Source organism: Gekko japonicus, unplaced genomic scaffold (genome assembly GCF_001447785.1).
Source record: "Gekko japonicus isolate JY-2015 unplaced genomic scaffold, Gekko_japonicus_V1.1 scaffold72, whole genome shotgun sequence".
Lineage (NCBI taxonomy): Eukaryota > Metazoa > Chordata > Lepidosauria > Squamata > Gekkonidae > Gekko > Gekko japonicus.
This window is the reverse complement of record NW_015168046.1, coordinates 449,328-463,690: the sequence shown is the minus strand read 5'-3', so window position 1 is coordinate 463,690 and position 14,363 is coordinate 449,328. Positions and strand designations below refer to the sequence as shown.

Sequence of the window (14,363 nt, the reverse complement as noted above, 5' to 3'; positions counted from 1 at the left end):
AAACAGTACTTTCAGTTGTACTCTTGGAGAAAATGACAGCTATCTACTGCTTCCACTGTAATTTTAGCAGGAAAACAGAGCCTCAAATTTGGCAGGTAAAAGCAGCAGCTTTATTTACAGTAACCAATGATTTCCCAAAGATGCCAGGGCACATTCACTTACTCATTATTTCAGCAGAAATGGGGGAATTCTGGTTGTCATCAGGTAAATCTATCTATCACACCAAGTGACTATATCTTTTTGTTAGTAAATGGGAAGTACTGCTGGGGAATTATACAACTCTAAGGTTGATGATGAAGAAATTGAAATTGTTCAGGATTTTCTATACCTTGGCTCCATCATCCACCAAAAGGGCTCCATCATCCACCAAAAGACACCCAAGAAATCAGAAGGCGATTGAAACTGGGGAGGTCAACCATAAAGGAGCTAGAAAAGATCCTTAAGTGTAAGGATGTGTTGCTGGCAACCAAGTTAATTCATGTCTTAGTATTTCCCATTTCAATGTATGGATGTGAAAGTTGGACAATGAAGAAAGTTGACAGGAAGAAAGATTCTTTCGAAATGTGGTGCTGAAGGAGAATTTTACAGATACCATGGACTGCCAAAAAGACAAATACGTGGGTTCTAGACTATGATCAAGCCTGAACTCTCCCTAGAAGCAGAAATGACCAAACTGAAGCTATCATGTTTTGGTCACATTATGAGAAAACAAAACTCACTGGAAAGGACAATAATGCTAGGAAAGGTTGAAGGCGGCAGGAAAAGAGGAAGACTCAACATGAGAGGGATTGACTCAATCAAGGAAGCCATGGCCCTCACTTTGCAAAACTGAGAATGGCTGTTAACAACAGGATATCTCGGAGGACATTAATTCATAGGGTCACCATAAGTCGGGAAGCAACTTGGCAGCACTTAACGCACACAGGAACTACACCTGCTAAGATTATAATTCATTGACTGAATGAGTAGCCACAGAAACTTGGTATTCCTAGAAAGGGATAGACAGACCACAATTTGCCCAGTAATTAAAAGATTAATTTTAACCCTTTTATGTTAATAATAACTTCAGGCCATTTTCTCCCCAGTGCTGCTTTTTATCAATGTATTTTAACAACTACAACAACAAACCAAAAGCCCTACTTGAGGGCAACCCCTGTCCTTTCCACTTCAAACAAACTGAAATGGCGGTTGCAAAAGAACACTCGAATATACCGAATTAATCAATTGTGAAGGGTTTTTTTCATTTTTCAGATATCCTAGATTATCTGCTGTTATGTATATGTTTAAACTCAGATTTTAGATTAAAAATAACAGCTGAAAGATGCACAGGTGAAAGCCAATACTATCATCTTGCTATTTGTTTGATTTTACATATTCTCAGACGATTTAATACCCTTGCTGACATTTACTTATTGTTTCTGGAGAATGTTCTTTCATTTCCATATTATCTTAAATCATGCTTTTGTGCCTGTGTGTATGTGATTTTAATTCGGATATTTCATCTGTCTCTCCCTCCTCACCCCCAGATTTTCTCATAATAGTTTTCCTTAATAAATTCTGGTTAGTGTCTTAATACAATCACACCTGGAAGAGACCAAAAGATCTCTACTCCAAAGTAAGACAAATTGGCCTCCAAAGATTAACCCATGTAATCTAAAACACAATATGCACACATACCCATACATGTTGTTGTTGTTCAGTCGCACAGTTGAGTCCGACTCTTCACGACCCCATGGGCCACATCATGCCAGGCCCTCCTGTCTTCTGTCGTGCTCTGGAGTTTGCGGAGGCAACAAACATGAAATTAAGTATCTCCGGACCAAACTCATACATCTGAACCTTCTAAGACTTCTTATAGAGCAGTAGATACAGATGATCATGAAAGTCAAACATTGAAGAGAGGTGCTATTGATTTCAGATTTGTTTTTTGCCCTAATCTCTGCAGTGTTGCCTATAACACTCCTTGGGAATGCTTGAATATATACTGCCTTTATATGGATACATGCCATGTTCCTCCTCCCAAAGTTGCAGCATCTTTAATGAACTATTAAATACTGCACTCATAATAAATTACTACTGGTTAACACTAAAGTAATTCTGTGGGCAGACAAAGGCAGAGTTAGTCAATTGCTTAAGCCACAATGTTAATATGCTATGACAGTGATAGGGAAATTAGTTAAATTGGGGTAGTTGCTGAGTAATGGTAGAATTTCCACCTGTGCAAGAGAATAGAAACCAAAGCAAAAGTGATTTGTTTGCAGCAGATTTTACACACTATTATATAGCAATACTTTCTTCAAATTTTGCTTACTGAAGGCCCAGAAGTAACACTGAATAAGTACTTATCATAAAATTTTAACTGTGACATTCCCACACAGACTATTTGGCTCTTCAAAGCACAGCATGGTTATAACAGTATTAGGTATACTGTTATAGAACGGAGAAACAATATGACTTCCACGGATTAACACAAATACCACTCATCTCTGCCTGCAAATTCAAACTGAATCTTCTAACATTTTAAAACACTGACCCATTCCAACGATGCAGATTTAGTAAAAAAAAAATCCTCTATCAATTATTTCTATTTGTCAGCAAAATTCCCCATTCCCCCCCCCCCCCCCCAGAGGCATGCACTGTGATCATATGCAAAAGCAGGCCTGCTGCCACAAGTGGCATTTGGGGGCAAGAGCCCCACAGATTAGTACTACCCCCTCAGACAAAAAAAAAAATTCTTTGAAAATTAAAAAAAATTTTTTTTAAAGGGTAAGATGCACATGGGGTGTTGAATACGAGACTTGAGGCAGCAGGTGAACAGTGATAACAGCTTTATTCAACAAGTTAGAAGAAATCAGAACGAGACAAACAACAGAGCAACAAGCTCCTTTTTAAACAGTCCGGGCTTGGCAAGCCATGCCCCCATGTCGGATAACATCCAATCAAATACTGTACATAAAGACCAATCAGTTTGCTTCCCTCCAGAACTTCCATGGTTCTGATAGGTTGGTTTTCAATACCTTACATCAGACTCAAGCTCAATATACATTCATTCCATTCCATACATAACATGGGGTTTCCAAAATGGCCCTGGGCACAGTCAGGGAAACTTCAGTCTCGTTTTTTTTCGGGCCAAAAAATAAATAGTTTTTTAAAAATGCAAATAAAATAAAATTGCAAAGAAATAAAATAAAATTGCAAAATACAAAAGAGTCGGAGATCTCCCCCCCCCCACATAGAAAAGCAGCCCAGAATTGAGTCTCTCCAAACAAAAGGACTAGAGGAGGATTAGAGACTGCAGCAGAGCTGGAGCTGCTGCTTCTGCAAGAGGAGCAGGAGGTGCGGCTGGCCACACCGATTTCCCCACGCCCCACCAAACAAAATTTTCTGGCTACGCCCCTGTACTCCACTAGACACCAGGACTATTTTTGGGCAGGAACTCACAGGAACGGAGTTCCGGCTGGCTCCCAAATTGGCCATGCCCAGCAGGAACTCATTAGCATAATAGGCCACGCCCAACAGCAGAAATTCATTAGGATTGGCTACATTAGGGGGGTGTGGCCTAACATGCAAAGGAGTTCCTGCTACAAAAAAAGCCCTGGGTTTTGACAACAAACAAGGTAAACAGAATAACAAGCAAAAGGTGTGTGTGGCTGGATAACCACACTTCTGGTAACATGGGGGTGTGGCCTAATGTGCTGATGAGCTGTGATGGCAGGGGTGTGGCCTAATATGCTAATGAGTTTCTGGTGTTAGGTGTGGCCTATTATGCTAATGAGTTCCTGCTGGGCTTTTTCTTCAAAAAGAGCCCTGCTAGACACTATTTTGTTAAAGTGCTGGGCCAGGGTGTAATGTCTAGATTTATTTATATAAGAAAATTTATATGCCACCTCTCTATACCTGTTCAAGATGGCTCCCAAAATCAAAATAATACAATAATAAAGTGTAATACTTATTAATAACAGTGTGTCAAACAGCATAAACCAATATTGTTAATTTTATGTATGTAAAGCAGTGGCCTGCAAATGCATTGCTTGTGTGTATGGGGGTGTTGTGTAAAGGGCACTAGTTATGAGCCATCTTTACCCCTGAACCCGTATTTCAAAGACAAACTCACCTAGGAAACACAGGTAATTGAAATCCAAGATCATGTCTAAAGTACCTTTTCTCTTCTGCAAGTAAAGCCAGAGGGAAACGTGCAGGCCTGGATGAGATTCTAGATCTTGGTTCCCCGTCACACTTCAGGGGCTGCCCCTTTTGACACTAAACATTGTGAATGAAATATTTTGGACGGAAGTTAAGCGACCGGCAGTGTAAGAGCAGACGCAGTTATATCCTTCTAAGCATAGTGGAACTCTTTGTAGGGATTGCTCTGTAACACAGCTCTACATGAAGGAATCTCTCTGCAAGGGCACGTTTTTCCCGGTCTCTGAGATGTTGTTTCCTCCAGGGGAGCCAGGATTGTGCACATGCAAATTTTCCACTTGGCAGAGAAAGGCGTGGCCCTGGAGGGGTGTAGTTGCGAGCGGGGTTAGGCACGTCTTCGAGATGGCCTATGGCTGTATTGTCTACGCTTGCCTACTACCGGAGAAGAAAGTAGACAAATAAACGTGTTTAAGGACTGCGTGACAGGAGTACGTGTGTTTGTTAAAGCCTCGTGTCCTTGTGCGACACCTTAGGGGTGTAGACGTGGGCACACCTAAACACATCCTGGTATTTTCATAAGTATGAGCACACCTAAACACATCCTGGTATTTTCATCTACGCAAGCTGAGTATGAAACTAGTTAAGAGGTGTTGGCATAACCACATTGGATCCGGAGTAAGCAGTGTGCATTCGCACGCCTAAATCATTGTTCAGAAGGTTTTCATGAAGCAGGAGAAAATGTTCCGTGGGCGGCAGGGTGCGTTTGCCTAGCTGGTGTTTCGTACGACTCGGTAGGCTGGGAGTTTCTTTCGCGGTGTTGGGTGTGAGCAGAGTTTGTTCTTGGGCTGGAGTTGGACGGTTCTCCCCTTCGCTCTTTCTCTCTGTGTGTAACGTACAGCTGAGAGGGCGGCGGGCTGTGGCCGGGCGGAAGTGACGGTCGTTTCACCTGCTGGGCTGTGCAGGGAAGGAGGCGGAGAGTGTCCGTTGGGAATTAGTCACTCAGGAGCTGCTGGTGTCTCGGTGGCCGCCGACGGTTGCTCTCCTCGCCATGGAGTCGTCGCCACTGCTGCGCTTGCTCTGGACTCTCTTGCTCTTCCGTGCAGGTAAGTGGAGTGGTTTGTTTGTGTGTGTTGGTGTGGTTTTTTTTAAAGGGGGCACCCCTAACTCCAAGACCCCTTCCCTCCCCCTCCCCGGCCCTTTCTAAGCTGTGACTCCATTTACTCGTGAGTAATTGTCTTTCAGTCCCTCTTGCCGTGCGCCCCGTCAGTTTCTGAGCCCCTCTTTCTCTTGGAGACCGTGGGAGGCTTCTGAACAAAGGCGTGTGTGGGTCTGTTTGTGAACGTGGCTGCCTTGGAACCACTTCGCGGCTGGGAAGCGCAAAGCCTTCTGTAGTCTGAAAAGTAGTGCAGATAGGGTGCTGTTTTCCCCCCTCAGGGGGTGGTGATGGAGGGAAAAAAATGTTGCTCGTGTCTCTGGCTGGTACGAAGTCGCTCCTTCGCCTCACAGTTTGGTTTCAAATCTGAGGTGCGACTTCTTTTCGCCCCCCCCCCCTCCGAATCCCAGGATGCGGCCGCTCCTCCCCAGCTCTGCCAGGGAGAGAAGTGGCAAAAGAGGAATCGCGACCCTATGTGAACGCCCTCCCTGGTGGGGGGAGGAGCGGAGGCATCCCGCTCCCTCCCCGGTGATTCACCCGGGCTGAGGTCGGTGGCTTTGTTTTGTGCGCTGGGGGGGTAGCTGAGCCGCCCTTCCCCGCTGCCCCTTATCTCGCTGGACTCGTCAGGCAGGCTGGCTTTGTTGCCTGCTCTTTGTGAAGAATGGCTTTGTTCACATAACAGGGAAGAAGTGTTAGCCCCCCTCCCCAATTTGTTATTTTCTTTTAAAATCCGTGTAAAGTGGTGGATTGGCTAAAGCACAATAAGGAAGTGTCAGGGTTGGAAAGGTGTTCGGTTTTCCTCCAATGCCAAAAGCGCTCAAAAGAGGGTTTAAACAATGTTTTGGTTGTATAAAGAACAGTAAAGCCGATAGTGCCTGTAGGGCTCAAAATGTCCTGGGAAAAAGAGAAAGCCGCTTTGCAATTTCTGTTTTACCCTGTCTTCTCTAAAAGCCAGTGTAGAATGATGGTTAGAGTGTTGGACTAGGATCGGGAAATCCATGTCCAAATCCCCACTGTGCCACAGAGGTTTGTTGTGTGACCTTGCCTAGTCATTCTCAGCCTCACTAGATGGATGAAATGGAGCAGGCTAGACCAATAATGTAGGCCACTTTGGTTCTTACTGGGGAGAAATGTAGTAGTTTAATTAGATATTTAATTAAATAAATATTTAGAAGATAATCAAGGTTGATCTTGTGACACCTTTAAATTCTAGTAGATTTACAGTGTAGTCTTAAACATGTTTACTGAGGAATAAGTCTCGTTCCGCTCAGTGGGGTTTATTTCCCAGTAAATGTCTTATTGTGCCGAAAGCTTTTTATGGATTAGAGTCCACTTCATCATGTATCTACAGTGTGTCCTTATTGGACAGACTGTACACATATTCAGAGAGAGAAAAGAAAGTAGTAAGCAGTGGGATCAAAAGCCAGTGAAGTTCAAGTCTAGTATTTCTATGCAAAGAAAATGCATAGTTTCTTGTACATCTTTGAACTTTGCAGAGAAATGTCACATACTGTGCCTTGCATTTCCTTGTGAGTGTGTAATATAATGTACTCAGGATGCATATAAAGCCATGGTAAATCTGTTACTCTTTAAGGTGTATCTCTCTTTGAAGCTTCTCTGTTTGGTCAGCAATGAAATGTCTTGGAAGATTAAAATGTTCTCTCTCTAGTTTTTAAATCTGGTAGTTTTTAATGTTGGATTTATGTCTCTTCTTTTGCTTATGGACTGACTTATTTGTCATATGTAGGCAGTGGAAGGGCACTGCTGGCATTTGTTGGCATATTTAATGTTGGAAGATGAACAAGTGTATGAACCTGAGATGTTATGGTTAGTGTTGGTCTGTTTCTTACTACAGCAGGTTATTGCAATTTCAGAAATGTCTGTTGTAGATTAGGGATTAGAACAGATGAAACTGTAGTGTAGAGCTTGGCTGTAGACAATGGATAGTTTTGTGTGTATAGGATGGTGGCTGGAGGTGTGTAGACATGTTTAGCAATCAGTAGGTTTCTGATATAAGTGTTTGTTATGCTAACATTATGTATTTGTACAATGGTGTCTAGCAAATGTACTTCTTGTGTGAGTTGTTTCATAGATCGATGGTGGGGAGGAAGTTGCTGAAGGCTTCATAACATTTCTCCAGTGCTTCTTTCTTATCTATTCAAATTATGAAAATGTCATCAATAAATATCAGGTACACTCAACATCCATGATGGCCCAAATAGTGTTTTCTGGAAGATTGTGAACAGATTGTATTTTTCTCAGGAAGTCTGTGGAGTCTCATACATAACTGGGGACATTGGTGACATAGGGTCTGAGAATAGAGTTAACATATCCAGACACCCCTAAAGTGATGGTAAAGGTAAAGGTTCCCTTGCTCGAAAGCCAGTCGAATCCGACTCTAGGGTTGCGGTGCTCATCTCCGTTTCAAAGCCGAAGAGCCAGCGCTGTCCGAAAACGTTTCCGTGGTCATGTGGCCGGCATGACTAAACACCAAGGCACACGGAACGCTGTTACCTTCCCACCGAAGTGGTACCTATTTATCTATTTGCAATTTCTTGCATTCGAACTGCTAGGTTGGCAGAAGCTGGAACTAGAGATGGGAGCTCACTCCATCATGCGGCACCCGGGTCTCGAACTGCTGAACTACTGACCTTCCACATCCAGGGTTGTCAGGATTGTGTATTTTGAGCAGAAGATTTTTTTTAAATGCTTAGTTGAGGTTATTGTGGTGTGTCCATATAGATCTATTCCTGTATGTGTGTGGGTAAGTCTTTCATAATCCTGTTAAGGATAGTCATTCAGAGAATGTGGTATTGGAGAGTTGTCTTGGCTTCTGACTCCCAAGATCTCCATTCCAACTTGTCTCTGACAAAGGGAGCTTTGATTCTTGAAAGCTCATACCCCCAAAATCTTGTTGGTCTCTAAGGTACTCCTGGACTTGACTCTAGCTGTTCTACTGCAGACCAGCACAGCTACCCTCTGAAACTTTTTTTCAGTGAGTTTGCTTGGAATTAGTTATGGTGATGCAGCGTTTTTTGGAAATGATGTATGCCTTGTCCTGAGAGCTGTTAATGATGATAGGAAAGGAATACTGATAAAATGTGTACTGCAGGTGTTCCCCATTATGTCATGTTTGGACTTGTAACTTTTTAATGGCATATGCAACTGAACTATAAGTGTAAGTTTACTATTTTTGCAACTATACAAATGGACATTTTTTCTTGATTAAAATTTGTTGAATGAGACTATAAGTGTAATATACCTTTCAGTTTTAGAAAACAGAATCTCTTTGGTTTGTAATGTTATTGTACAACTATGCTGTTAAATTGTATCAGTAGACAGGATGCAGTGCCCAAAACACCTGTGTGGTTAAGTTATACAAAATAAATGCTTTTCAGCACTATTAGGACAGCTTTTTGTTTCCTGTTGAAGTGTTTCATTCTATTGTTGATAGAAGAGTCTGGATGGAACATTACTCACGGGATAAAAATTTTATGTTGGGTCATAAAACAGTATTTTGCTTCAAAGGGCACAGGACACAAGTAGAAAATGAACTTCCTCATAAAAATATTAAAGCCCATGCCTTTCTAGTAATAAAAATGATTACTGAACCACAGAGGGATTTTTTAAGTGCTATATTAACCCTGCTGTGGTATTGCCATGTTATCACTTTCTCTGGATACCAATATATGTTTTTAGAGGACAAAATACATAGTTCAAATAAGATTAGGGTGGGTAGCTGTGTTGGTCTGAAGCAACAGAACAGAGTTTGAGTCCAGTGTATCTTTAGAACCAACAAAATTTAATTATTGGATCATTCCCCCCACCACCTAATTCACCTCTGTCAGATTCCTCCACTGCAGACTATTTTATCAACTGCTCTGGTTTTGGCAGTACTTACAGCTCTTCTGCCTCTGAGTCCATCCCCAAGAACACATTGGACAAAAGAGGCTCGGCCTCTGAGCCCCCTGGTGAAACCCCAGTACAGCTAGGCATCAGTGGGCTGGGAGTTAGAGCTTATTCCACAGGGATGGGGGCTGTGGGACAGGGGGTGATGAGCACCCGTCCCCCACTCTCACCCTCATGGCACAGAGGGATGTTGACAGTGAGGTGGGAGGGTGTGTCCACGGGCTCTCAACCATAGAACCCATTGGCTGAGCCCCTCTTCCTGGCTGTAACAGAGGGACAGGTGATGGGTTGGAGCCCCGAGCTTTCGTTAAAAATGGCAGTTCATGGGTGGATTTTGAGAGAAGCATTCTCATGAGCCGAGGTCTAATGAACTACAAACCGGCCAAGTCTGGGATGAAATTAGGTTTGTGGCGAGGTTCATGTGCATCCCTAAGGACACTTGCTTTAAACGAGGGGGGGGCACTATCTCTTGAGCAGCAAGTCCCAGGTGAGCAGATTAGAAAGGAAATATATATCATGATAATTATATGAATGCACTTACGTGTTCTGCAGTGGCCTCAATATATCTAGCTTTCAACATGGCCCCCATCTGTGGATACTTGTCTGGAGACTGGGGTCAAATTTTTCTACAAATCTGAGAATAGCTCCAGGTTTCTACAAAAATCTGAAATCTTAAAAACAAACAAAAACATGAGGGTTAATTACTAAATAACAGAAGCAGAGCCTGTAGCTTTAAGAAACAAATGCAGCTTCAACAGTATTGCCAGTATTCAAGCCTTGGCTTCTGTCTGTAAGAGGCAGAGCCCTTTCCAGGGCTGTTTTGACCTTTGAGGGAGGACTGACTGGGACCAGGGCCGGCTCACCCACTAGGTGCACTAGACTTTTGCCTAGGGTGGCCCCTGGGGGAGGGTGCCTGCCGCCCTGCCCCCTGCCAAAAGCCCTGCTCACAACTCGTGTGCGCACTCCTTGCTGCCCTGCACCATGCGCCCATCGCCACCATCCTCACCTTGCCTCAACAAGCCCTGCTCAGCTCAGGCTGCTCCGCTCACCTTGTTGCTGCCGCCTCTTCCCTTCCTCCTCTTCAGAGCTGCTCTGAGGGACGCTGTGTGTGGTGCGCTGCTTTCCTGCCTTTTTTTTGCGCTTCTCAGAAGGAACGACGACAGAGAGGCCTCCCCCCTCCGCTCCTCCCTCCCATTTCTGAGGGGGGGCCTTTTTGGCGTGCCGCCTTCCTACCGCCTTCCTCTGGCAAGAGGCGCATTTCTCGCTTGGCCGCCACGGCTCTCGAAGCCGCTGGGCTTCCCCCTCGCACCTGCTGGAGCTCCTCGCCGGGCTTCGCTTGTGTCTGCAGCCCCTTCAGGAGGAGAGCGAGCAGCAGGCGCCTTCCTTCCCGGAGGAGAGAGACTGCCCGGAGGTTGGAGAGGGTTGCCGGGCACCTGGAAGTAGCTGGTGGGTGGTGGGTGGGGGGAGAGAACAAGCGAAGGGCACTGAAGGTGCTTAAAGCCGAAGGAGCAAGCCCTGGAGAGTGCAGCTGAGGAGGGGGGGTTCTGTGGGTTGCTGCCTTGGTAGAAGCGTGAGATTTGAGTCCAGAAGTGCCTTAGAGACCAACAAGATTTTCAGGGTTAAGCTTCTAGAGTCAATGCTCCATTGGTGGTGGTGAGCTCGCATGCCTGAAGCATGGGTCCACGACAGAATTAAAAGGCAGGCGGACTGGCAGGGAGTGTAGATTCAGGTGGGGTAGCCGTATCTGCAGAAGCAGAACGAAGTTTGAGTCCAGTGGCTCCTTTAAGACCAACAAAGTGGCCCCTTTAAGACCAACAAAGTGGCCCCTTTAAGACTCCGGGAGCGCAGTCCTGTGTGGGATTACTCCCGAGCAGCCCCACTGAACAGCATAGGGTACCGATGGCGGCAGCCTGGCTGAAGTCCAGTCTGGGAGCTGGAAACAGGATGGGAAGCATTCGAATTTATGTCTCGCACTGAAAGGGTTAAAGAGGCAAAGTTGTTTGCTAGAGGGGCTGAGCACGGAGGGGGGCCTAAAAGAAGAAAGGCTCTGGGGGGGGGAGCCTTTGAATTGCCGAAGAGAGGGAGAGCTTCTCATCCCCAGGAGCAGGGAAAAGCCTTACAGCCAGATGCAGGGAAGGTTTACTTGCAAGTTGGGGGGGCATAAGGTATTAGATCTTGGAAGAGCAGCATGCCTCCGACAGCATGGAGATGCTGCTATCAATCCTAGGGTTGTTAACTCCTGGATGGCAAATCCCTGGATATTTTGTGTGTGGGGGGGGAGCTCAGTGGAGTAAAATGCCATAGAGCCTACCCTCCAAAGCAGCCCCCCCCCCCACACACACTGATCTCTGTACTCTGACGATCAGTTATAATTCTGGGAGATCTCCAAGCCCCACCTGGAGACTAGCAACCCTACTAGGTGTCAGTTTCAGCGTCTTCAACGACAAGAAAAAAATTAGTGGATGAAACTGGATGGTGTGGAAAAAAGCCCTCTTGAATCATTCAGATTTGCTCACAGTTTTTTAGCCTCTGGCTCACACAGTATTGTCTTAGCTCAGAAAGGATGGCTCCAGAGCAAACTAATTTATGCAGTAGCCAAATCACCTGCTCACGACTTTAATGCTGCTAGCACACAAAGTAGAAGTTTTGCTCACAAGACTCCACAGCTTGGAGGGAGTATTGTGTTTCCAATATTAAAAAGTGCTGTCAATAGGTCAGAGCACAAAAACACATCTGGGACATCAGAAGGTAGCCTCGCCTAGTGTGCAAAAAAAAACCCTGGAGCCGGCCCTGACTGGGACTGGGTATGGTTGCAGCTAACAGGCAGCTTCCTACCACGTGACTCATGTTGGCCTGGCTGCGTGCTTCTGTTCCAACACTAGCCACTTCATGAAAGCCAGTGTTGTGCACTGGTTAGAGTTTCACACTAGGATTTGGGAGATCCGGGTTGAAATCCGTACTTTGCCGTGGAAGCTCACTGTGTGATCTTGGACCAATCACACACTTTCAACCTAACCTATCTCATAGAATTGTTGCGAAGATAAAAAGGGGGAGGATGCTGTAAGTTGCTTTGGATCTGCATTGTGGAGAAAGATGGGGTATAAATAAGGTCAATAATAAATATCTGAAGCTGAAGTTTAGATATAATGTAGGTGGGTGGAGAGGAGAGAAGAGAAGAAAGGGAAGAGGGTGCTGTCAGGAAGAGGAAAAGAGAAAGTAATGTGGGGAGGGGGGTATAGGGGAAAGTTAGATGTCCTCCCTACAATTCCTTACAATATACCTGGGCCTGGTGGCCAGCACCACACAATCATCCCAGAGATTTCCTGGCTTCCAGGGGAGGGAAGAAAAGCTGAAGATGAGGGGAAATTAAAGTAGCTTGGCTGTTGGGTGGAAAGGAGCGAAGGACACAGTAAAGGGGGTGAGGCTATGGGGGCTTTCAGGAAAGGGAAAATAGTGGGGCAGGGGAAAATGAGATCCCCTCCCAGGTCCTTATGAGTTCCCTTCTTGGTATTTTATATTGGTATGCTTGCTACCACTGGGTTCAGGAACGTAAACCTATCTTCAGGCTTTGCGCATTGGAAGTGTTTATATCATGATTAAAAAATGGAAGCTGTTTTATCAATATCATTAAGGATCCCTAAAATCTAATAATTGATCTAGGTTCCATGAGAACAGTGCCTGACTCTTTACAGCTGAATAGTCTGTGTGGACAGAGACACAAAAGTGTGGGCCAGGAAAGGAGGTAATGGAGCAGTGTAAAAAAAGAAGAGTGGAGGAAGACTAAAAGAATAAAAGGAATGTGTAGATGTAACCAGGTCAGGTAGGAAGAGTGAAGAAAAATGGTGAAAGAGATGAGACTGTAGTTCAGTAGTAGATCACCCACGTTGAATGAAGAAGATTCCTGTTTGTCTTCTGTATTGATTTGGTAGCAGAGCATGACTTTGTAAATTCTATTCCTATGAACAATGTAGAAGAATGAGCTTCTTGTAGAAAGGAGAAGCAGCCCAGGAAGGAAACTGGAAGCTCTAGCTGGAGATGTACTTATTTTAGAGACGTAATGGTATTTGTGGGTGTGTCTTAACTCAGCATTACTGACTTGGCTCTACAACTCTCTCCTTTCTTAGTACAACAATGTGGGTGTGTGGGAGAGAAGGAAGTACGGAAGGAGAGAGGCTGAAGATAAAAGGAAGTACTTCCTCACCCAAATAGTGATTAACACATGGAATTCACTGCCACAGGAGGTGGCGGCGGCTACAAGCATGGACAGCTTCAAGAGGGAATTAGATAAGCATATGGAGCAGAAGTCTATCAGTGGCTATTAGCCACAAGGTATAGATAGGAACTCTCAGGCTGGGACAAGTGATGCACTGTATTCTTGGTGCCTGGGGGGAGCAACAATGGGAGGGCTTCTAGTGTCCTGGCCCCACTGCTGGACCTCCTGATGGCATCTGGTATTTTTGGCTACTGTTTGATAGAGTGTTGGACTAGATGGGCCATTGGCCTGATTCAATATTGGCTTCTCTTATGTTCTTATGAAGGCAACCATGATCATGGAAAGAAGAAAAGTAGAATTGGCGGAGGGGAGTAGAGGGAAAATGCAGCCCCCCCTTCCCCATGATCCTTGTATGTTTTGCATATCTTATGTGTTTTAAAATTACTTTAAGTAAGTTGCACCCATATATATACATATATAAAGAAAGTCCCCTCACCGTAAAATCAATGCCCAGGCCAAACCACTGGACCTAGAAACACCAAATTCGGGGAGAGCGCTCCTACCGTGGCGTAGATGCTCACTAAGAAGTGATTTTTAGAAATTCAACCCTTAAGGGGGTTAAAAGGGGTAAAATGTGCTCCCCCACTGATTCTTATGTGGCTGCCAGGCGGATGCCTCCTTGCACCCCCCCACTCTCTGATTGGTCAGCTGCAGAGCTCAGTGTTCTGAGGTAAAAAAACCCCAAACAGTTACAGGGGACTACAGAGAGCTAATGACAGTTGAGGAAATCAGGAGTGGCCTGTGAGGTGAAGCAAAGCTGCTGGCCCAGCCTCCCTATGGCTTCAAACATGCTCCCCCCTCCTACACCTGACAGGCAGTTGTCTGTCAGGTGCAGCAGCAGTTGCAGGGTGCTTAAAGCCACGAGGGAGCCTGCCCCAGCAGTAA

At 45.0% G+C, this 14,363-nt stretch overlaps 1 protein-coding gene across 1 annotated transcript in view; it reads left to right on the top strand.

The window, feature by feature from the left end:
• The first annotated feature begins 5,132 nt into the window (after nt 1-5,132).
• CXADR (coxsackie virus and adenovirus receptor) overlaps nt 5,133-14,363 on the top strand; it is a 49,517-nt gene continuing 40,286 nt past the window's right edge. Inside the window, exon 1 of the mRNA XM_015414277.1 lies at nt 5,133-5,246. Coding sequence (XP_015269763.1) covers nt 5,192-5,246 — 55 coding nt within the window. The 5' untranslated portion in view covers nt 5,133-5,191. The remainder of the gene's footprint in view (nt 5,247-14,363) is intronic.